We start from the raw sequence: 24,558 nt of genomic DNA, 5'->3' as shown, positions 1-24,558 counted from the left end.
TTATTAATATTATTATTATTATTATTGTATCTAATCACACAATGATGTAAATCAAGTTTAATCCAGAGTGTAAGTAAAAAGCCCTGGACCACATATTTTACTTTTGACCACTAGATAATCCCAAAACTAAGGATGGTTGTTCTGGTACAGGTCACTAAGAAAAAGCAGGCAGTTGTTTTTAGAAGTCCAGGCTGTTTAGAGGTCCTACATAAGGCCTTACATAATGTTGTGATGGAATATGGTTAATGATAAACCAAAGTTATGTATGGGTGAAAGAATATAGTCAAACATAGTCAGCATTTTGGGAGATGGGGAAGGACGCAGAGTTATCTAACCCAAAAAGGTGTGGCTTTTGAATCAAATTTTAGATTTTATTTGACCTCTTACTGTAGGTAGCCATTGGGTTACATTTAGTTTAATTTATTATAAAACCCATATGATGGGGACTTGAAACTGGCTTAAGATAAGGAACCCACACAGGGGATGGCATATGCTAGTTTTTCTTCATTGTGTGGGGATTGTGGTGAAAGAGGGGATTCTTGGAAGTTGAGAAGCTGATTCTCAAACCTAGGATAACTTCCCACCAACCCATGGATGTCATTTTAATGATGCAACTTTGCACATATTATTATTATTATTATTATTATAAATTAGGAGTGAATGTGTTTGTAAAATTGTGTATTCTGATGTTTTATACTTCTCTAGTTTTATCTACCTGCCCAGATATGGGCTGGTTGGGCTGCAACCTGGCGCAATGCATCTCTCCTTGTTCTTAATGGTTAATTGTGCATTTGTGCTGTTTTTACATTACATTACAACATGAACATTGTAAAAGTGAATTGCCTATCTCAAGCAAATGAGAGTCTCACACCAATGTTTGCCCTTCACCTTAATTGTAGTCTTCTTCGGTCAATAATGCAGCACTAATGGCAGATTTACAGTCGCCGCAGCCGAGCTGGCGCGCGCAAATGGGACTTCCAAATGTCAACGTTGCTGCCAGTTCTGCCATTGTTTATCTTTTTCTTCTTCTTCTCGTCCGTAGAAATAGCAAAGTCGGTAGCCTTTGCTCAGGAGAAGACTGCATCTAGTGTCGCGACCGCCACACAGTATAAATAGTTACGGCGCTCCCATGACATCACACTTGCATGCAACAGGCCGGCTGTATACTGCACGTTTAAGGGTGAGGAAAAGGAAGTGCGGGGGGAAATGTTACGCGTGTTATCTTCAAATAAAAGACTAGTTGAAAGCATAGTCAGTGACAGAGTGGGCAGCCAGGGTCACTCTCTGGCTGCATCTGATATCAGTACACAGAAAGGCTGGTAATGGAAGCCACTCACTGTAACGGCTTTTAAAGACGGAAAGAGGTGGCACTAACGCGGGAATTCCCCAACTCTTATGGAACAGCGTCTCACTTTGATGATGTCAGCAGAGTAAGCTAGTGCTTAAAAAACGTTGAAAGGGCGCCTTTGTTTTCTGCTCAATCTCTTTCCATCTGTCGGTCTCTCGCTTCTTCTCTCACTCTTGCTTTAAACTCTGTGAAGGTTTTCTTTGAGTGAGAGCACCCACCCCCACTCCATACTCTATGTTGTAACTAATTACAGCCCGCCTCCTTTTCTCTGCCCGCAGTGTAATTCAATTTTTCCTTGAAATCGGAGGGATCGCCCTGGGCAGACCTTAGAGGCACAGAAAATGCCAGATAGAAACAGTAAATGATTGGATGAGCGGATGCTAAGATGTGCACATACAGTTGATGAGACAAGAAATGTATTGATATGGATGAATGAGGAGCAGGAAGAGGGATTAAAAAAAATGGAATAATGGAATAATGTGTTACTGTTTACAGTGTATAGATTAATGAGATACCAGACACTGATTTGAGAAAACACACAGCATTGACGTAGTTGGTGTCTGGCCGCTGTCTGTTTATTTGTGTGGGTGCATGTGTGCACTTGCATGCAAAATTTAGCATCGAAAGCACAGTGTGTATTTGTGTGTGCGGTTTTTTTTGTTTTTTTTTTGGGTGTCTTTTACTACATTTGACGACAGTTAATTGGGCGGGTTGCTGGGGGCTTGGGGTCATGTTTGAAAGCACATATTATTAATGTGGAGGGCCACACACACACACGCACACACGCACACACGCACACACGCACAGACACACGTATGCATTCTTGCTGTCTGTCTCTATCTGGAGGAGGTCACTGGGTTTAATGAGAGGTGGAGTGTGGCAGTGTGTTTTAAAGGCTGACTGAGTCGCTCTTTAGACAGAGACTCAGTGTGATTACTGAGACCTCAGAGCTCTGGGTTTGCGCATGCTTGTGTACTTGTGTGCCTGTGTGTGTGTGTGTTTGCACTCTGGCGTACTTTCTGTCCAAGTGTGTGTGACAGAGAGCGAGATTACAGAGACCTCAGGACTTTTTTATATAAAGTAACCTCTGTTTAGCTGCTGCACTGCGGTGCATGCATGCAAACAGTCATTCACGTACACATACAGGCACAGATGCTCTGCCAAGGCAGAACCAGCCTGGAGACGTCGACACACCAGCCAAAAGAGATTCTTTCATAGGAGCCTTCAGCCTCCCTTTCTCCAGAGCTCACTTCTCTTTCTCCCTCTTTTACTCCTTTGACTTGTTTCCCTCCCGCCTCTTGCCTTCTTTCTGCCTCTACCTTAAAGCAAACCTGGAGCACCAAAGAGATTATTGTATTTGTTGGATTCATATTAAAGAACTGCTCATTAGCCACACCACAATTTAATGCTACTAGCTGAATTATGCTCTTTTATTTGGATTGAAAGTTTGAGCTGAATTGTATTAACAAATTCCATAACTTCAGGGCACAGAAACCCTTTTAAAAACTGCGCTGTGCACAGTGTAATTATTTACATTTGCCCTGAAATGTAGTTTTCAGATATTTTAAGTAGTTCTGATTTGCTTTCCCTGCTCTCATATCGGCATTTTTTTCTTCTTAAGTCTGTTGTTGGATTATTTTGCTTCTGTGACTTCTTTGTGCCACTTTTGTTTTAGTGAAATCACTTTATCTGCCTCTAGAATCCTGTCCTGTATCAGTCTGTTAATTAGCATGCACTGTGTTTGTGAGAGTCTGCATGCCTCCTAGCCCTGTTTAAACAGACTGACCTCCCGATGCTCCAGGGGTCAGCTTAAACTGACACCCCCCCCATCTTTCGGGTTGCTCTCATGTATACACTTTTCTCCCTTCATTTCCCTCCCCCTCTAACCCCCCCCTTTTTTCTCTCCATCCCCCACTAAGACCATTCCCCTGAGCTTTCCCACACTCACATCAAAGGACAAGACTCTAGAGGGTGTGTTAGAGCACCCTGCTATGGAATGTGTGTGTGTGTGTGTGTGTGTGTGTGGGGGGGGGGGGGGGGGGGGGGGGGGGGGGGGGGTTTACAAGGCTGTGTTGGTTTACTGTTGTTTGCTCTTTGTTGGACTTTTATGAGGGATGATGAGGCCAGGGGGTGAAGAGCAGGAAGCTGTGTCTTGCCAGGGAGGATGTGACATCATTAGGCATGGGTGGCAGCAGCCACAAGTCTCCTGTTGAGTTTGATTAAGGATAGTCAACAGTTGGTTGGTTTGATTTATATAACATCATGCAACCTTGGGTGGCCTTGCTGGATGCACAACATCTCAAAAAGTTACTCTGGGCTGCGTTTGCCTTGAAACTAATCAGTTTGACATCAAAAACGTCTTTGCATGTATAAAATATCAGCAGGTAACAAGTACTCAATGTCTTTGAGATCAAACTAACATGTTTGCAGAAAAAACATTTGTATCTACTAGAGTGGAGTGTTTCCAAGTCATATAGGAAGCTAATACAGCATGTTGGATAAAAGGCAAAACGTAATGTCAGTAATGTCTTTGACATTACTGTTGGTAGAATGGGTGTTTATTAGGAAAACTGTTTCTTTAGCACAAGCATGTAATGAAACCTTCTACATAGAGTAGGCATGTTTCCTCTCGTTTAACGTAAAACAAAAACAAACCAAAAAGTTCCTATAGGTCATTTTGTTATGAATAATTAACCTAGTTTTTCTGTCTGTAAATGCAGAATGCAGCCATGATGAAGTCCATTCTCATTCTTCTGCATTACTGCAGTTGCATGATGGCCAATGTAGTCCAATGCTATGTTGCTATCTGGTTAGCCCAGGCCGTTTTTCGGATAAACAATGGTTACGGTGGATGCTGCCTGCATGACATCAGTGATGTGGTCTCTGCGCCAGCTGTGTGCACATGTTTCCGGACAGAGCAGAGTGTGAATCGTGTCATGGTCTGTTTTGTGTTTTACCCTCAGATGTGTGTGTTGTATGTGTGTTTTGTTGTTTCTCCCTCATTGTTACTCTCTCTCCCTCCTGCGGGTGCATTCTAATTCTGTTATTTTAAATCTCCGGGCTCCTGAAATCGATCAGTCATTAAAGACGTTCCACTTAACTTATCTCTGCTCAAAGTTGCTTTGATGGAGGACACACAAGAGTACCATAGACCTAAGGCTTTTTATCAGAAAAATACAAAATTAAAATGTGTAAGTAGTAATTAGATGCTGCATTGAAATCCCATCACCACAACCTCAGTTTTATCAAATTACTGATACTTTTAATGGAAAAATAACATTGAATATTTTTATAGCTTTCTGTTGTAATTGTCTATTAGCATAATTTCCAGTGATACCACAGCCATAAATCACTGTGTTTAAGTGACAGTAGTTGTAATGTGAACCTGTTTTCATTTTGTATCAAATGGCGAGACCACTAAATTGTTATGATACATAATGAGGCATCATTATCATCTGGGATTATTAAATTATGCCTTTTTAAGTGACAACAAATTGATAAAGGCAGATTCAAGTCATGGTCTGATCAGTAATTGACGTCAATTCAGATGTTGGTGTTTCCTCAATGTCCTCCTTCTGCCTTCGTTTTTTTTTTTTTTTTTTAATTATGAGGAACTAAGCGAGTAAGGGAAATGAGGAGATGACGAAAGGAATTGGGATGTACCCTGTGTTTTTCTTCCCTTTCATCATTTAGCCTCTCTGTCCCTTTCTCTATTTCTGTCTCACTTCATTTGTCTCAGTTTCTCCCTGCTCGGGGTTTTTTCTGAGTTGGATGGACAATCCTGATATTCCTTTTGCTGGTTTCACTGCATCACTTCACAAGCACGCTGAGCTTCTCCTTCGCCAGACTACACTGGGAGCCCTTTGATGTAAATGGAAATGGCTGGTTGAGAAAATATGGTGGAAAGTCTCGCGGCCTGTGTTTACATGGCTCTAAACAATCTGGGGGAGAGAACACAAATGCACTTTTCTCAAAAGGGATTTTCTAATTTTTTTTTTTTCTAATTAGTTCTGTTTCGGACCGTCCCGTTGCTGCTTGTAACTCGAGGTGGTTGCTTTAGGAACTTTTCAAACCTGCTGTAAAATCCAGCCCTTTGGGACAGTGTGGCGATCAAACGGAGCGGGATTGAAAATGAGCTAAGTGGAAGACCGCTGGATGACGTCTGTATTCCCGTTGGCCTGTCAGATGAAGTGGTTCACAGCACGTGTACTGAAATTAACATAATTTATGCTTTATGAGTTAGGTTCCCTGATGTTTTTAAATATAAAAAAGAAAAGTGTGTGTGTGTGTGTGTGTGTGTGTGTGTGTCTGTGTGTGTGTGTGTGTGTGTATGTGTGGGTGTCTGTGTGAATGGGTGTTACTAGACAAATGAATGGGCATGTTGTTATTATTATACTACTTGCTTTTAGCCCTGGTATAATAATTCCTATAACCAATGAAATGTGTTTATTGTAAATAAATTATTATTGTATTTTTATTTACGAATGATGGATGTTTCATGTTTCTAATGTTATATTCTTTATCGCAAAGCGGTTCTAAGAAAACAATGTTCAAACAACTTTACATGAGCTGAGAAAAACCGGCCTGTTTTCCCCAAATTAGATTTATATAGTCTTATAGTTTTTTTTCTATTTAGCATAAGAAGCATGAGAATTGTATAAACCCTAAAGAAATATTTAATCAAATCATCCAAATTTGGAGGTTTTCATTGGACAGCGGTGTGATTTTCAGAAATATCACACTGTTGTAGATTTTACTGTCCGCGTCCCCAATAAAAGCCAATACATCTCCCAGTGCTCATGCCATGTTGGTTGTGTGTCCAACCAGGGAACCATATCAAAAGTTAGTTTTGTTATAGCAAGCGTTAAGGCTCAGACAGTGAAGTCTCTGTCCTGTATGAGCTGGAAAACGGGTAATGGGATGGTTGGAGAGTGAGAGACACATGGTGGAGAGGCATCAAATAATAGAGAAACCATCTGTATGTGTGTGTGTGTGTGTGTACAGTACTGTGTGTTTGGGTGCGTGCATGCATCTGCACGTATGCAGTTTAGGCTTGACAGCCAGACAGAACATTTTTTCGGAGGACTTACCTTAGTGTTTAGTGTGAGTGTTTCAATTTTGTTTTATGTCCCATTGGATTTGGGGAAAGTGGTCACCATGGGAACGGATTCTCCCTCCAGGTGGTGTGTAATGGAATGTGGTCCCTCTGGGCACAGTGTGTGTGTGTGTGTGTGTGTGTGTGTGTGTGTGTGTGTGTGTGTGTGTGTGTGTCGGATGCGTGTGCTGTGCTTGTGTTAGTGTGTGACATACCTGTCTTTCTCTATTTCCAGTATTTTCCACTCAAATGTACTTTGAAAGAAACAAAAGGACTGAGCGGATTGGTTTGGTTTATTTGGCACGGTGTAGTTAAAAGCTTATACTTCAGTGTGTGTGTGTGGTGTGAGAGAGGGAGAGAGAGAGAGAGAGAGAGAGAGAGAGAGAGAGAGAGAGAATTGTTGTTGTATGCCCTGCCCAGCGCGCACTTATAAACCCAATGCCCTCACAGGAGGGCATGAGGAGGCAGAAGGAGGAAGGGAGGGAGGAAGAAATGGAGTGGAACTGAAACGATAGAATGAAGAAAGGTAAATAAAGGGAGAGAGACAGAAAGAAGAAAGCGGAATAGGGTGAGAGTGAGAGAATCAGACGCCGCATGTCTGGTCGTGTCCGCTGCCATGCATTCCAGGCGAGGCCACTTCCTCTATGTGATGACCCCAGCTACCCCGCGCTGCTGACTTGGTCTTGTCTGCCAGCTCCTGGTTTGCTGTTGGGACTGGCCCACTAAGGGCAACACAGGGGTGGGAGGAAGAGTGGGCAAAACTCTGGAGAATACTGTGTCTGTCTTCGTTCACAAGACTGTGTGAAAGTGGATGTGTGTATTAACAGCAGCTGTGTAGAGGAGAGGGTTTGCAGAATTTTCCAGAGAAAGAAAGAGAGCTTTTCCAGGGATGAAATTCTTGGCTCCCTTGAAGCTCAGGGTACAGCTGGAGCACTTCTCCCTCCCTCCGCCCTCATTCCCTCCTCCTTTCCTCTCTCTTTCCGACCTCCTTCACTTCCTCCCTTGCTTCCCTGTCTCTCCTACTCCCTGTGTTCCTATCTTGTAGTAATTGTTTGATTTCAGTCTTACTCTCATAACTCCAGCTCAAGTTTTTCGTGATTTGCATGCGGTTTAAAAAAAATCGAATGACACTCGACCCTTTAAAAATGTCGATTCCTCTCCACATGTTGCCCATTTATTGATCACATGGGCCTGTTGTAGCTGCAAGTGGTGATGGGATACGTAGGACGAGTGAGATTTTAAAAGGATTAAATACACTTGTAATTGTTTCATCATCATGTGTTATCAGATTCCACAGGGAAGCCCCTCTTTTTTTTTTTTTTTTCTTCTTCTTTTTGCTCTGATTGGATTTGACAGTCAATGGGAGGTCCCAAACACGGAGGCCGAACAATGATCAGAGGGACTGCTAGAGCAACAGATTTGATATTGGTCTAAAAGAGAAGTTAGTTTGACTGAAATACTTGTCCATGTTCCGCCTCCTCTCACATATAAACACAATATTTACATTTCTGCACTTCCTTGCTTGTCTGATCACCCATCAGCCATGGGTCACACACACACACACACACACACACACACACACACACACACACACACACACACACACACACACACACACACACACACACACACACACACACACACACACACACACAGTGGAATTCAGAGATGGGGAGTAGGGGGGAAAGTCCCTGCTAATCTAAGACTTTGAGTCTTGCCTTCTTTCTTTCCACTGAGATTCACACAGCTTCCATTCTCCCTACACACACTTTCTCTGCTCTTTGCGGTGGACAGAAACTCAGTGCTGTTCGGATTGTGACTCATGCACCAGAAATGCCCCACATCAACATGTGGAGAGATGGAAGGAGGAAAGTGAGGAGAGGACGGCAGAGGAGAATAAAGGGAGAGGTGTACAGCTGGGTACAAACGTAGCAGGTTGTGCACAGAGGGGACATGATTAGTAAAAAAATGACTGAAAGCGGTGCTCTTTCTTTAGTGGGTCAAGGTTTCAAAATGTGTTGCATCTTGAGGATTTAAGGGAGTGAGCGAAATGGAAGAGAACATGGAAGGGAGAGCAGGAAATGATTGTTAGACTCTGGGTCTGTTTACAACAGCTGTTGCATTTCTTTGCTCTCACTTTGTCTCTCTCCTCCTAGACATGTAGACTTGATTAGGGAATGGATACAATGAGTCACCAGTGCTTGGATTGTGTATGTATGCGTGTGCATGTGCATGCTTGTACATGTATGTCAGGAGTCTGCGACGTGTCCATGTGCAGGCGCGCATGAACGGCAAAAGTGATAAGTGGAGTACGTCGCTCGATGCGTTGTGTGTTGTATGGTTACGGTTATCTTCAAGCAAGAATAGCCTCATGTGATAATACTGGAATAGATCTTGCGTCTGTGTGTGTGTGTGTGTGTGTGTGTGTGTGCGTGTGTGTCCGTCCGTCCGTCCGTCCATCCCCCATTTGGTTGTGTTTTATTTGTGCCAAGGTGACCGTGATTTTGGTCAGTGTAAACTATTCAAATGTCAGTGCATTCCACTTCAAGTCAAGTGTTTGTGTGTGCGCGTGTGCAAGCGTGCGTGTCCATGTCAGTATGACATTTTAAACGTTTAAGCACAAATGACCAGGTGTCCATCTGGGCATTTGTGCATTTGTTTGTCTTGGTGAGCCACGTACATCTGTGTCAATGTGAGTGTGTGTGTGGTGTGTGTGTGTGTGTGTGTGTGTGTGTGTGTGTAACTGTAACGGTATGTTTGTGCATGTTGAGATTTTGAGAACAAAGCATGGCTGGGCTCAGTGTCCCTCCAGACGTTACGTTGCTCTCCTCTGGAGCAGACCCAGCGGCAGAAGTAGGTCGGTTGACAGCACCCCTCCTCTGGGTGGGGGAGATCTGGGCTGGGTGGAGGTATGGGCTGGCACCCAGGCTACAAGCTGAACACTAAACAGATCTGGGCTTGTATGCTTAAGGACTGTTACAGTGATCAGGACAGGATGACAAGATGTAGATGTTAACATCATAGTCTAAGAAATGTAACCCTTTTGAAATAAGCCAAGAAGCTTTTTTTTTTTCTTCCTACATTAGATCTAAAATGTAGGGGACTTGGTTGTTTTAGAGGAAAAAAAGTAATAGTTGGCCACTTAGGATCTTTGTTGAAGAAATTCTTCAATAATTTTAATAAGCTGGCTGTAGTGTGTCTTACTAATGATTATCCTAATGTGTTTTTCGCCCATGAAATGGGTGTATCACATTTGGGGACAGAGCTCTCCATTTGGAAATAAATAATTTCCAAAAATGCAAAAGAAAAAGAAGGAGTGATAGATTTTTTTTTTTTTTTTAATAACTTACACATGTTTTCCAATGCTCTGGGGCTATTGAGCGTTAAAGACTTAAAGCGCCACTGCTGTCTTGGCCAGTTCTCCCTTGTAAAAACAAAACAATAGTTAAGCTCATTGGGACTAACCTGGATAAATAAAGGTTGCATAACTAACTTGAAATTAATTAATAAAGTTTAAAAGATGCCAACGTTTTTCAAAGTCTTGAGGAACTCCTGGAGACCAGCGCAGACCTGGAGAGACTGGCAGCTTCATATTAAAGGAAACATTATGACTTGGAATATAAGCACTGCACAAGTACTTCCAATATACAAAGACATTTATAGATTTATGAAGTGTTATTTCCAAGATTATGTGTCCATATAAATGACACCTGTTGTGTTGAAGTGTTTGATAGTCCAGAAATAAAATGATATTACTGGAAACATTACTCTTTAGCTGAGTAAAATGTCACTTTTCATTGACCGGATGTCAAAACAGTATTTCTGTTGAATGATAAATTAGTATATTTATTTTTGTATTTTCTTTGCAAATTAAATATATATTGCAGTATCCTTAAGATTTAACTCCCCCCAAATCAGATAAGAAATACATCTTAAAAATGAAAGAAAGAAAGATAGACAGATGACTTCCATGGTAGTCTTTTCTATAGAGACAGCAGAAAAGTGACGGAGATGAAGCAGCTTACAGTGGAATTGAATCCCCTTGCCAACCAGGGATGAGGAACACCTTTACAACCTCCGGGCAAACATCCAGAGATGGAACTGAGGGCTTTCATGCACAGATCCGGCAGTTCTGTTCTGCAGAAAACCTCTCGGCCATCAGACCCCAAAGAGCATTTGGCCTGGAAGGGGGATTTTGCCCATGCAGGGGTGGAAAGTTTTCTCCACTCTTGTTGCAAAAGCTTTAATACTTTAGTTATTTTTTTTCATAATCTGGATGGAGGAGAGAATGCTTTATTTGAAATATAACGCCCAACCAGTGGGCTAGTAAAATGCAGCCCTGGTTTTACAAGCCTCATAGTGATTGTTTCTTCTTCTCTTTATAATATGCTGATGTCAGATATTAATGAAGTCGTCATGGCGTTGATAGTTTCATCAGCTGGCCTAACTGAGAATGCTTTGTCCTCGTTCTCTTATGACACTGTTATGCAACTTTGAGCTTGGAGGCCTTAAGTCGAGGGGTTCACTCTTCCTCAGGAATGTGCTTACACATACCTGCACACACGCATACACACACACACACACACATATATTACATTACAGTAAGACCCAGTGTTCAACGTACAGCTTATGATTTACATTCCAGCAAATCAGGAGCCCCTCAAATTACAGTCTGTCGCACAGAGCACGTCAGATCAGACTGTGTGTGTTTGTGTGTGTGTGGTATGTGTTTGTGTGTGTGTGTGTGTGTGTGTGTGTTGTTGTGTGTGTGTGTGTGTGTGTGTGTGTGTGTGTGTGTGTGTGTGTGTGTGTGTCCTGACTTTCTCCTCCATCACTGAGCCTCACGCCCCCAGCAAAGATGTCCGCCAGACTCACCGGAGATGGACCGAAGGGCTTTCTTATGCGTGTGTATTTGTGTGTCTTTGTATGTAGCACTAATCCGGAAAGTGTAGATACTGTACACTGCTATTTTAAAGTTGTCTCCCACATTTCCTGCAACTGCAGGCTCTCTCCACTGCCCCTCTATCTCACTTTTTATTCTCCCTCCCTTTATTTTTTACTAAACTTACCATCGTGTGTGTGTTTGTGTGTGTGTGTGTGTGTGTGTGTGTGTGTGTGTGTGTTGGCTTGCCAGTAGAGGAAGCTGTCGTGGGAGTGTCTTGCTCTTGGAGCTCCGAGGACAGATAACATTACCCTGCTGATGCTTACATAACTTCCAGGCAACGCCACGTCACAACTGACCCAGACACACACAAACTCACAGGAATACGAATATCCATCTAGATTGGACCGCTGGCTCCATGGGGCTCTGATAGGGTGTACAAAGACTGTGTGTGTGTTGTACTTCAACGATAAAGTTTAAAGAAAATCTCCGTCTATTTAGTAACGGTATGTTTTTTATGGAAATGCTTTCAGTCCAGTTGTTCCACACACACACACACACACACACACACACACCTTCCCAAGAGGGTCTGCGTTTCCTTTCAATGTGGTCACCACATGTGCAGGGCTGAAATGAAGGGAAGGAGACAAAGTGTTTTACTTCTTTTAAAAAGCTAAATACTGCTTCAGTTCGACAGACAGAACACAAACTGATACACACAGTTGATCTTCACACTTACTGTCTGTATAGATGAAGGTGTTTATGCAGTGTGTATAAGTAGGTGCATTATTACGGATGTAAGTTATTGGCCGTGTGTGAGACTGTTTGAATGTGTGCGTGTGTTGTACTTTGGGGGCCCAGTCGCAGCTGTCTTTAACAGCTGTATCATGAAACATCTGATGAAATGTTGCATCATCTCCTGTGTCTGTGAATGTAGGCAAATGTATGTACAGGCAGCTGGACAAAATCACAAGAATGGGTTCTTTTTTTTTTTCTTGTCTTTTTTTGTTGGAGTGCATCGGTATTGAGCATATAATATACACCTGTCCGCCTTCCTCTCAGCTCTTCCCCCTGTGTCAATGTTGTTGTTTTGTCTTTGTCACAGTGCCTTGTCATCATTCATGTGGTTCTCTTGGATGCTTTAGACAGCTGCTCTCAAACAAATATGTCCACATGTCACTGACCCCCGGAAATGAATGCACATCTGACCACAGACCTCACATTTATTTCAGTGACCATCACAACAGGAAAGTCAAGTCATTGATGTAGTATAGTACAACTTAAAGGGCACCGTTTTTTTCAACCCTATATTCCTATGTTTTTGTGTCTATACACAACAATCTTTGACATTCGTCCAGTATTAAGCGAGTCGGCAGCAGTGAAACAAACTACCATGTAAGTTAATAGGGCAATTGTCCAGCTTGTCTTTACCTTCACAGAAGTGCTCGTTTTGCCAGTGTCTGACAACATGAAGGAAAGGATTTCTAAAGAGGTCGACCGTTCTGTTAAAGAGTAAAATCCTTTTTTTTTTAAACATAAAAACGTACGCAAAATTGTTTTCGCCAAAGCCACCAGATTCCATGTAAATAGACAGTCATATTAACATCTTAAAATACACTTCATTCAAAGTTGACAGAAACAAAATACAACTATAAAAAGACGTTTTTGGTCATTCACTCACTTTTCCAACCATTACATCTCTAGTGTTGGTTAAAATAAACACATAGTTTACTGATTTACATGTGAAAATATGTTGGCTCTATACTCGCTGAAAGTATTGCTTTTTAAATGGAGTCTGGTAGGTTTAGCACTAGCTACTTCATTGCTGTTTCTGGTAAAAACAGAAAGGCCTCAAAGAGGTTTTAAAGGTCTATCTCTGAAGGGGTAATTTCTATACTGTTGTCAGACACTTAAAATATTAACCTGCAAACCGAGCACTTTAGTGAAGGTAAATACCAGCTGCACAATTGCCCTATTAACTTACATTGTTGCTTGTTATGCCGCGTATTTACAGTTAGGTCTTATTGCAGGCATTGTGGTTGCAATCAAGGGGGTAAGCCTCTCCTCTCTAAGCGTAGCTCCTATGGCGCCATTTTGATGCTACCAAGCCATCACCCTCCGTTAGCATTCCATTGACTGCCATTCATTTTGGTGCCAATTTGACAGTGAATAACTTTACATCTGAAGTGTTTCAAGACTCTATTTGCGCGTTGTTTATTTCTAAAGAAAGACGACAATGTGTAGAAGGCTTTGTTACCATGTACCTCACGTTATGGCTCCATAGCTGATGTTTTTGTAAAAACGATTGTGTCATAACCACGTGACTTACTGTCGCACAGTAGAGGAATCACCGTATAGTACAGGATAAGCTCGCAGACAGTTTGGACTTACAGTAGCTGTTTAGGTTTAATTACTAATGTTAACTAGCATTTTAGTTAGCAATAATTAGCCTGTGCCTATGTTATCTCCTTTCATATACCTACGCTCTCCGTCTCTGCTGATTGGGAATGATTGAGATTTCTCTTGGCACAGCTACCAGAAAACTTACAACTTTCACTCACATTGCTCACGTCACATCTATGTCGTCAAGCTCAGTTAGAGGCTGTGCAGTAATGCTCAGCAATCACCGGAAAAGTGTTTCTAATATCCTTCACTGGTCTCCGTCCAGAACAACGGGATCCGTTGGTCCATTTCTTTAACTGTCTATGGTTGTAATGAATCTTATTTTTTCTATTCTAAATAGCAAAATCACGTGAACATCACTGATACTTTGAAAAAGGATTTTTGAATGTTTGAAACAAAACTTCATTTTGCTTAGAGGCAAACATTCAGACAGTAGAATTTTGTAAAAGATAAAACAATATGATTTTGCCATCATGATTTGATATCACTGAAAGCCAATTAGCAATAATATTAAATAATCACCCACTTTTTGTTATTTGAGAATTGCACGTAGGCAGTGAATGAGAAGGGCCGAGCACCAGGTGACATCCAATAAGGGACAGGAAACAACAGGGTTCATGGGATATGTGGTCCTATTGTAATTATGTATACCCCCTTGATGCCTCTCAAATGGCCATATTACACACTTACATGCTTATGCTCTATTGTTGCTCAGGTAATACAGTGACGTCATCCCACATGCAGGATATGACCTCATAACTAATCTCTGACCTGACCTCTCCGGTAGTCGGAAGCGGAAGGAGCAACAGATGGAAGATGGGAAGGGTTGAGGGGGTGGGGGGAATACTGTGTTGTCTGGGATTCCGGCAGGATTAGCCAGAGGAAGTAGTGACTGTGTTTGTGGCGCTTAAAGGGCAAAGCTGGAGGCAAGACCAGAGAGAGACGTTACCACAGTGTGGATCATAGACCACATTCACTTTTACACACAAATGGGAACAATACAACTACAATTGAGTACACACGCTAATCGCTTGATTATCCTGAGCTATTCAAAATGGCAAACAGTCTGATACTATATGACTTACAGCGTGTGTGTGTGTGTGTGTGTGGTGTGTTGGTGGGGGGGGGGGGGGGGGGGGACAAAGAGGGTCTTGTATTTTGGGGATTGGTTGGGGGGTAGTTGAGCCTGTTGGGTCCAGTCCTGGGGGGCCAGGGATGGTAATGTTGTGTGTGTGTGTGAGTGTGTGTGTGAGAGCAGAGGAATGCTGCTGCTTGCTGAGTGAACAGCACAGAGGCAGCAGAGACTGTCCAAACACACGTCTGTTTGTCAAGAAAGTGTGTGTGGTGTGTGTGGTGTGTGTGTGTGCGTGCATGCGTGAGTGGGGGCAACTGAGACACATTGAGAAAGTATTTGGGTAAGTGTGTGAGCAAGAGGTAAAGTGTGCTATGAGCAGTGATGGAAAGCGGTTTAGAGGAGCTCTCTTTGTGTGTGTGTGTGTGTGTGTGTGTGTGTGTGTGTGTTCTCCACATGCTATGACCTTCTACTCAATGAGGACTTTCATAGTCTCCATGGTAAGAGAGCAGACAGAACTGAAAGAGGTCTGTCTCTTCATACCTGTGTGACACACACACACACACACACACACACACACACACACACTGCACACTGCACACTTTGCTCGGGTTGTGTTTGTGTGTGTGTAGGTGTGTGTTTGCTGTACCTCTTACCTGTTTGTTTGGCTGGGAGGAGGGATGGAAGGAAAGAGGGGATGATTTAGAAAAGGTGACAAAACAGAGGAGAAAAAATGGGGGAGAGAATGAATTAGGGAAATAAGTACGTATGAAGTAGGAAAGGTTGAAGTGAGTGAGATTAATTGATTAATAGGTTTGAGTCATTTTTTATGAAACAAAAATGCTCTGATTCCAGCTCTTTTTTCCAGTTTCTTCATTCATCTATGACAGTAAACTGAATATCTTTGAGTTGACAAAACAAGACATTCGAGAAAGGCATCTTGGGCTTTGGAAAACCCTGATTGAAATTTTCTGACGGATTTTCACTTTCTGACATTTTATAACAAACAACTAGTCGATTACTTGATAAAACGATTATCAGATTATTCGTAAAGGACAATAATCGGTAGATGCAGCACTTATGTACTTGTGTTTGCAGGTAGTTATGGTGTGAGCGTGTGCACAGTGTGATTTACTCTAAGGCCAAGTCTGCCTCCGGCTGTCCCAACGGGGTCCCAATGACTTTACCAGCCGCAGACCTCCATCACAGAGAGACGGAGGAAGCCAGAGTTGGAGACAGATTGTGGGGAGGGGGAAGAGTGGGGGATGGACTGTTGCATGAATTGTGGAAAAGTCAACATCATTTTCAATCTGCTAATTCTATTAGATTTTCTTGCTTCTCCTTCAGGGCTGAGGTTTTCTTTTTTTGTTCCATCCATCCATCCATCCATCGTAATGCTAAAGACAAGCATGCAAGACCTTTACGCCAGTTTGGCAGATATAAGGGCTTACCTTTGGTACAAGTTGATTCACTGGAAGAAAGGGCATTTCGACATATGTGTCACACTTCACGCTGGCCTGTCCCCCAGTGTGTGTGGCTGTTTGTGTCTCTGCTGGTGCACTGTTGATTGATAAAATGTAGAATTTACTTCAGCTGCCTGGTTAAATGAAGGATTCTTCTCCTCCCCTGCAGGTCCTGCTGAGGTTCCCATGATGTCCCCGAATGGGTCAATCCCCCCCATTCACGTACCCCCGGGATACATCTCACAGGTTAGTTTGTGTTTGTGTGTGTTTTTAGCTCATTGGTCCGCTCAGAAATGTTTTAATTTCATCACGTGTTTGTGTTTTGTTGGAGAGTTTCAGTCCGACATAGACCAACACAGAGAGTGCGCTCGACTGCATTTAATTAGCCAGTGGTTTCTTTTCTGAAAAAAAAAAGAAGGCTTCATATGCCATCATGTGATTTAATGTTGACTCTGAGCCCTATTTTTATTAGTAACAAGTAAGTAATAAGTATAAAATGACATAATTTAACATCTTTCCAAGGCAAATATATTCAGTATTTTTTTCAGTTTTTTTAGTTCACCGGTGCCAATTGAGCAGCCTGCATTCTGGTTTGTTTCAACACACCGATGCTTGTTTCTGGAAAATTCCTGACATGCAGTTAAGGAAAATTAAAGCAAAATTATGTATTTACAGCCTAACAATCGTAGCATTGCAAGTATGATTGTGCAACAAGAGAGATTTGCAGCAAATGCAGAGAACAGCGGGACGGTTTCCCATGTACTGTTTATTTTTGACTATACAACTATCAGAAGTGATCAAGTGGTCATTATTAAAATGATGGAAGTCAGACTATTTGTGTATAAGAGCTCAAACCACACAGAAAGTACGCACGAGGGTGGGGGGAGTGAGAGTGTGTGTTCTCTATTGGATGTCCTCACAGAACAGTATGATGAGACAAAATCTCCCAGAGTGAGGATTGTATCAGTGGGCTTTTAAAAATAAGTTTGCCATGAATTGAGTAAATGTTGGGTTTGCCATGTTACTGCTGTGGAGGGGTTAAAGGTTATTGAATCATTCAGTCAACGAGTCAATAGTCTGTCCTCACAAGTATAGTGTTACAAATACAGCTGTGGTCTGCATGTGGTCAAATTGTGTTCCTATGCCAATGAAAGTCAGGTCATTGGCTCACCGTGGGTGTGTGTTTGTGTTTGCATGTGTGTGGGTCTATCGATGTGTGAGTAGGGACTGGTCCAAGTGTGAGCGGGAAACATTGTCACTCTTACATAAATAAGCCTGATAGGGGAGAGAGGCACTGGGGGTGTGTGTGTGTGTCTGTGTCCTTTCCAGTAAATGTTGCGTGGGTTTGTAGGTCGGATCCACATGTACTAATGTTGGGACTTTGCCCTTGTTTTCTTGTAAACACTCTGTTTTTCTACTCAGCAGCAGAGGAGGGGGTTGAGGGGCTCATGGAGGTTCTCCTCCTCCTCCTCCTCCTCCTCCTCCTCTTCTTCCCCTCTCTCAGTTTTTCTCACTCGGATTAGTTCTGTAACCCTCTTCCTCCCATCCTGACCCCCTTTAGTACTCTCTTTCTGTTTGTTGAATTCTGGCACTGAGTCTGTTGCTTCTCAGTGTGTGTGGGGTTTTGGGGGTAGGGCTATTTTGTGTGTGTGTTTGTGTGTGTGTGTTTGTATACTAGCACACTAGCTGGCCATGCTAGTGTGCCAGCTTAATGAAATTCCATCTTGCGAAGTGATATAACTGGACCCTTTCCAATTTTCCAATTTAATAAGTGCTAGCACACTAACTGCTAGTTATTATTAGCCTACTTTAGTAGTATGTTTAGCCTACATGTCAGCTCTTTAGGCTAGTTCATACCACTACAGGTCCGCTAGCGCACTAGCTGATCATGCTAGGTGGCATGTTTTCCATAGGATTAAAGTAGTTCGCCTAATGATAGAAATGCCATCTTGTTAAGACTTATAACTGGACACTGACATTTTATTTCCTATCAATATCACACTTGGTAGCTCAACCCTTTCAAATTTAATAACTGCTAGCACACTACTGCTACCACACTAGCTGACCATGCTAGTTATCTTTACTAGCTTGTTTAGCCTACATGTTAGCTGTTCATGCAAGTTAGCGTTTTTAGCTTGTTTAGCCTTCACGTTAACTCTATAATGTTTTTGAAGATGTTCAAGAGGCATTAGTCGACCTACTTAAAACACTTGAAAGTAATCTAAATCTTACCTGTTAAGCACAAAAGTGTAGCATCAACCTGTTATAGTGAAGCACTGGTGGGAGCGCTGAAACTGGCAGACGTTTTTAAAATTTTTAATTTACCTTCAAGTTGCACTATTAATGATGTCAAAACATGTCACTGACTGGTTGGTTGTAATTTTAATCTAGAGCAAACAACTTTGACATTGATCCTGGACTGTTATTACTTGGTGAAATAAGATTGTGCGTGTGTCTGTGTGTCTGTGTGTTGTTGCTGTTGTTAGAGACCCGCAGATGATTTTCCCTCTCAGCAGGGAGTGTGTGTGTGTGTGTGTGTTTGCTCTCTGCTTGGAATGCCGGTCTGTGAAAGTGTCTGAATAGTTGGAGTGTCTGTGTGTGGAATGCAGGCCTGTGAAAGTGTTGGTGTGTGTGTGTGTCTCCGTGTGTGTGTCCGTGTGTGTGTCCGTGTGCGGGTGTGTGTCCTAGACTGTGAAAGTGAATAGATGGAATGGGATCTATGTTAATTTGAGGCACTCCTTTTGAAACTTGTTGTTATTGGAATCTGCAGACCATCTGATGACAACATTGCGGCACTTGTTTTCACCCCTTAAAAGACCATAGTATCCTGTTGGCACAATGTCTCCCTTGTTAAATAGATTATGCCATTCATTCCTTTAATATATATCCACCATTCGACAGACAGGACACCTGCTCTTGCACAAATGATTGACAGCATAATTTTGTAAGAGCAGGTGCTCTAGGACCTTTGAATCTTTAAATTATCTTTAAAAATAGGTATAAAGAATATAGGAATTTTAAGGGACTAGTTTGACAATTTGAGATGCTTATTCGATTTCTCGCCAACAGTTGGACGATAAGATTGCTCTCACAACGTATAAAGCAATTACACACGGTGTGCACTTTACTGACCTCATAAGATTTGTGGGTACAAACGCCATTTTGGAGCTGTGTGCAAAATTTCAAAGTGCACAGTTAAACGCGAACTGTGACTTCCTGAAACATATTTTTACCCTTCTCTTACACTCGCCACCCTTTCGCTTCTTCTCTCTTTCCTGTAGGTGCTGGAGGATAACACAGGGGTACGCCGGGTGGTGGTGACCCCCCAGTCTCCAGAATGCTACCCTCCCTCCTACTCTCCGGCCCTCTCCCCAACACACCACCTGCCCCCATACCTGGCTCACCCTCACTTCATCCCCAACTCTCACTCGTTCTACCCCCCTGTCAGCCCCGGGGAGCTGCCCCCCCACCAGTACTACCAGCACCACCTTCCCCCCATGTATGGCGATCCAGGTACTGACATGCTGACTGGACTTAATGCTACTGACAAAAAAATCCGGGGATTGATGTGGAGTTACAATTAAATGATTAATCCAATTAAAAATTTGCTTTGCACAAAAATTTACTCTGACATAAACGTTCTTTTCTTTTTTCATCTCCTCTACTTCAGAAATCATCCCAGTATATGGGATGTCTAACTACATAGGTAGAGAGGAGACGTACAGTAAGCCCCAGCCCAAAAAGATAAAGGAACAGAGACAACTAGAGCGACAGAACCGGCTTAATTCCCCTCCCTCCACGCTCTATAAGGGCAGCCTGGGGCCAGCACACAACGGATACAGGTGACCATACTGCTTCTGTGTTGAGAATGTAGTTCAATTAAAACTCAAGTGGTCGTTCACTGCAGTCAAAACTGTTCCTGGTTGCAAATATGGATTTCAAAGTTTTGGCTTGCATGTTTTTTTTCTTCTTCTGTATCCAACACTGTTTATTTATAATAACTTTATATAACTTTATTTGTGATGCAGCAACAAATCACACGCCCCGTCGCTTGGGTCAGTGGGGTCAGGGGGCGGACTCGGCAGTCCAGGAGGGAAGAAGCCAGAAAGACGACTCCGCAGCAGTCCACGAAACAGTGAACCAGAGACACACACACAAGGTAGGACACACACACACACACACACACACACACACACACACACACACACACATATTATCACTTAACTTGTACTCATACTCTCAGAGAGTGTAGCACATTTACAAGTCTGGTATCTGGAAGCAAAACACGCGCACGCCCCACCGCATGCCCGCAGCCACACACACCACACACACACACACACCACACCACCACACACCCCCACACACAACATCCACACACACACACACACACACACACACACACACACACACACACACACACAGAGAAGAGGCGGTGTTTGACTGCATTGGAGTTGGGGATACTGCACAGCTTCTTACAGCACACACACACACACACAAACAACAATTAGAGAGACTGGCACACACTGCTGATGAACAGCAACAGTTGTTCACAGTAGGTTTGGATGTTTTCTTTTCCAGAAAACACACAACACAGATGCTAAATCCAAAGAAAGCTAAATCAGCTGCTAGTCAGGCCTTTTTATGTTCAGGATAGTGGATATCTCAATATGCAACCAAACCAGCTCGTATCTCTTTGTAAAGGACTCCCTTATGTCCTTGCTGACCTCTCTCTCGCTGTCTCTCTGTGGCTGTCTTTGTCCTCTTCAACCTCAGCCCGTCTGTGTTCGAGCGGGCCAGATAAAACACACCTTTCGTTCCTCTCTTTCTCTCACTCTTTTTTTTTCTCACTGAAAAGTCACCCGAAAAAACATAAATGAATGGATGTATGCAGCCTCATTGAGGTGAAGGGATCCATGGGGGTGTGGGGGGGAGTGGTGGGGAAGGGGGTTGTCTGGGTAACCACATAGCTGAACTCGTCCCTGAGCGCTATCGTTTTACCCTTGCTACAATACTGGCCTTGTTGGTGAGAGGGAGAGAGAGGGGAGAGAGACGGGGGAGGGGGGGTCACATACCTGTAGAGTCCTGCTTGAGATGAAGGAAACCTTTGAGCTGCGAGATTTAGACACCACAGCTCAGCCTTATCACACACACACACACACACACACACACACACACATACACACACACACACACAAAGAAGTGCATGTGCAATGCAAAGACATGAGGGCGCACACACTTGTACACTGTTCCTCTTTATTGACATGTCTTTTGACACGTATTTGTTTGAGTTATTACATAGAGCACAGTACTCATTTATGCGCACGCGCACACACACACACACACACACACACACACGTGCAATCACGTGCACACACACACACACTATAGAATTTATTGCATTGCGGTGGAGGCAGAATCATTTACAATGTTTTTGAGATGGACATCTAACAACAGGCAAGTAAAGCACAAAATAACAGCTGACCACATTGTTATCTAGATGGCTATATTCCAGCAGATTTACTAAAAGGGAGGAAAGTGAGGTTTTGCTTTAGATAAATATACCCATTAAAAATATGTCATTGATGATTTGATCAAAGCAGTATTATGCACTTACACCTGCACACATATTCTCACAGAGCGTAGTGCATGTGCAAGAGAAGAGGTGGTGTTTGACTGCATTGCAGTGGGGGACACTGCACAGCTTCTTACAGTACACACACACACACACACACACACACACACACACACACACACACACACACACACACACCAAACACACTCTGCCTAACCCCCCTTGTCTATCACCCATCACCAATTGCGTAACACGCCCACACACACACAGGCTGACATGCACACACACAGGCTGACATGCCCAAAGCAGGAAAAGGAAAGCAAGTTTGACAGCTCAGCTTGTGAGTATCATAGTTTCATGTGATATCTACTGTAGTACTCGACCCACAAAACCAGTGGCCGCTTTGGCTCAGTTGGTAGAGCAGGCGCACATCTACATAGAGGTTTATGCCTCGACGCAGAGTTCCAGGGTTTGAGTCAGACCTGTAACAATCTTCCCCCCCTCTCTCAACCCTTTCTCACCTAGCTGTCAAGTGGAAAAGCCCCAAAAAATAATCTTAAAAAAAATTGTACCACAAAACCACACATGACAGAGAGGAGCATGTCAGCATGTCCTCGGTTGTCTGTTCTGGTCTGCCAGGGTCTCAGTACTGGGCTGGCGATCAGGCTGAGTCAGCTAAATGTACTTTACAACACACAGACACACACATGCACACACACATGCACAAACACCCCGTGACTGGGCTTCCTGTAAAACAATCAGAGCATGAGGGTCCACAGGATTGGTGGGAGGTGGTGGAGGCAAACAGAAAGAGGAGAGAAATGTAAGATTTGAAAGCCAGTCGAGAGAGGAGGGAGATGGATGGATGGAAGGTTTGTAAAGAGAAGAGAAAACAGAACTCCTACATCACAGGGAGAGATGGAAAGACAGAGAGACACAGAGTTAAAAAGCAGAGTACAAACATTCCAACAAAGTTGCTGCTTGGCCCGCGCATCCAAGTGGTCAAAACCACAGATACCACACACACACACACACACACACACACACACACACACACACACACACACACACACACACACACACACACAAACACAGCAAGCCAAAGCGTAGGCGTGTGTGTGTGTGTGGCTATTGCCCCAGTGCCAGTAAGGCAGCTGGCTAACTTGGCGAAGCACTGTGTCCATTCCCCAGTAAAGCCAGCTCTACAGGCCATATTCCTCAAAACTGCACTGCTTGCTGAGCAGAAACAGATGTGGGCCCCGTCCCTTCTGTTCCTCCATCTTGGCTCTGCATCATCACAGCCGCAGATCCTGTTTCTCACTCAGAGAAACTGGGATTTCAGCAGAAATAGATGGGCCAGCATGCTCAGCTCCTCCATCTTTGGTTCCAAGTCAGTGCTAAGTGCTGTGGATTCAGGAGAAACCAGATGTGCGCAGGAACTGCTGAGTCCGCCATGTTGGCTCTGTTGAATGGGATTTTAGGACATTATGGATACAGTGATCTGCTGTTGATGTGTGAGAACAGTGGAAACATCAATTATGTAGAAGGAACATGTAACTTATATTGATTGAAATGATCTAGAACTCTTGCTTTATTTTCTTTTTCCAGGAGTGCGCTTTCACTAATGGATTCCTTGGAGGTTATTTTCAGTTGCACAATCTTCTTAGTAACAAAAATAAGGGAAAACCTGTTCATAGCGAATGTAAACATATAATACATTCACATAATACATAACACATAACATAATGACAATGTGCCAGTTCTGGGCACATTCTTCTCTTTGGACTAGATTAAACCGTATATCATTTCTTTTGGCATATTTATCTACAAATATAAGTTTCTCATCTTAAGTACAGTTTTGCCTCCTTTTTCCTGATAGTTTTGATAATTAAAAAAGTACAATACCATGAAGGTTTAACCAGAACAGGAACCGATTTACCAGGGACACCTGGCAGACTGTGAGAAGTTCAATTCTTATATATTCATTTTAAATACATTAAAAGGTTTTATGAAGTTTACCATAATAAGATGTGTTCTCGGAGCACCTTTAACAAAAAGCTAACTTGTTAAACTAGGTGAAAAACCAATGTGGCCACAAGTGACAATAACAAGGTAATTATAAATGCTAAAACATATCTAGTGTCACTGAAGCACAAGTAGAGAGGAGACATTAAGGAAGTGAACCGACTCAACAGCAGTATAAAGCTACATTGAGCTAACATTAGCCACCATAAGCTAAGTGCATTGAACTGAGCAAGAGCGTGTTTAATTGTTTATGAACTTTAAATGTGTAAGAGGAATAATGTGGTTTTTGCTAAATTTTTAGAGAAAAAATGTGTTTTAAAGTTTTTAAAGTTGGCATTAAAAAACATCAGGTGACCATTGACGGAACATTGCAGGAAGTCAGATTCATGCTGTTGTTTCCTGCTAATGTAGAAGCCGTGCTAACTAACGGACAGTTTCAGAACAATAGCAGTGGTAAAAACAGGCTTATAAAAGCACAATGTCCTGTAATGTTTTCGTGATGTCATCCTCATTAGCTCAAGTGGCCTTTGACCGAGTCATGACTCAGTCCTCATATTCACACATCATAACCTCTTCCAGCTCCTCCTGCTGTAACTGCAGTAACAGGACTGGAAATGATGTGAAAATGAGCGAGTCACACTCCCACCCTTAGCTTACTTGACTGTTTTGATGTGGATCGCCATGGCAATATCTCCCCC

At 42.8% G+C, this 24,558-nt stretch overlaps 1 protein-coding gene across 4 annotated transcripts in view; it reads left to right on the top strand.

Annotated features, from left to right (window-relative positions):
- Positions 1 to 24,558, top strand: part of fndc3ba (fibronectin type III domain containing 3Ba) — a 103,142-nt gene that overhangs the window by 33,474 nt on the left and 45,110 nt on the right. For all 4 annotated transcript variants that reach the window (XM_032499780.1, XM_032499781.1, XM_032499782.1 and 1 more), the window contains exons 4-7: positions 16,433 to 16,509; positions 19,545 to 19,776; positions 19,934 to 20,105; positions 20,292 to 20,422. In XM_032499780.1, coding sequence (XP_032355671.1) covers positions 16,433 to 16,509; positions 19,545 to 19,776; positions 19,934 to 20,105; positions 20,292 to 20,422 — 612 coding nt within the window. The remainder of the gene's footprint in view (positions 1 to 16,432; positions 16,510 to 19,544; positions 19,777 to 19,933; positions 20,106 to 20,291; positions 20,423 to 24,558) is intronic.

This window comes from Etheostoma spectabile, chromosome 20, assembly GCF_008692095.1.
Source record: "Etheostoma spectabile isolate EspeVRDwgs_2016 chromosome 20, UIUC_Espe_1.0, whole genome shotgun sequence".
NCBI lineage: Eukaryota > Metazoa > Chordata > Actinopteri > Perciformes > Percidae > Etheostoma > Etheostoma spectabile.
The sequence above is the reverse complement of the archived record's forward strand: the minus strand, read 5'-3'. Positions and strand labels throughout refer to the sequence as shown.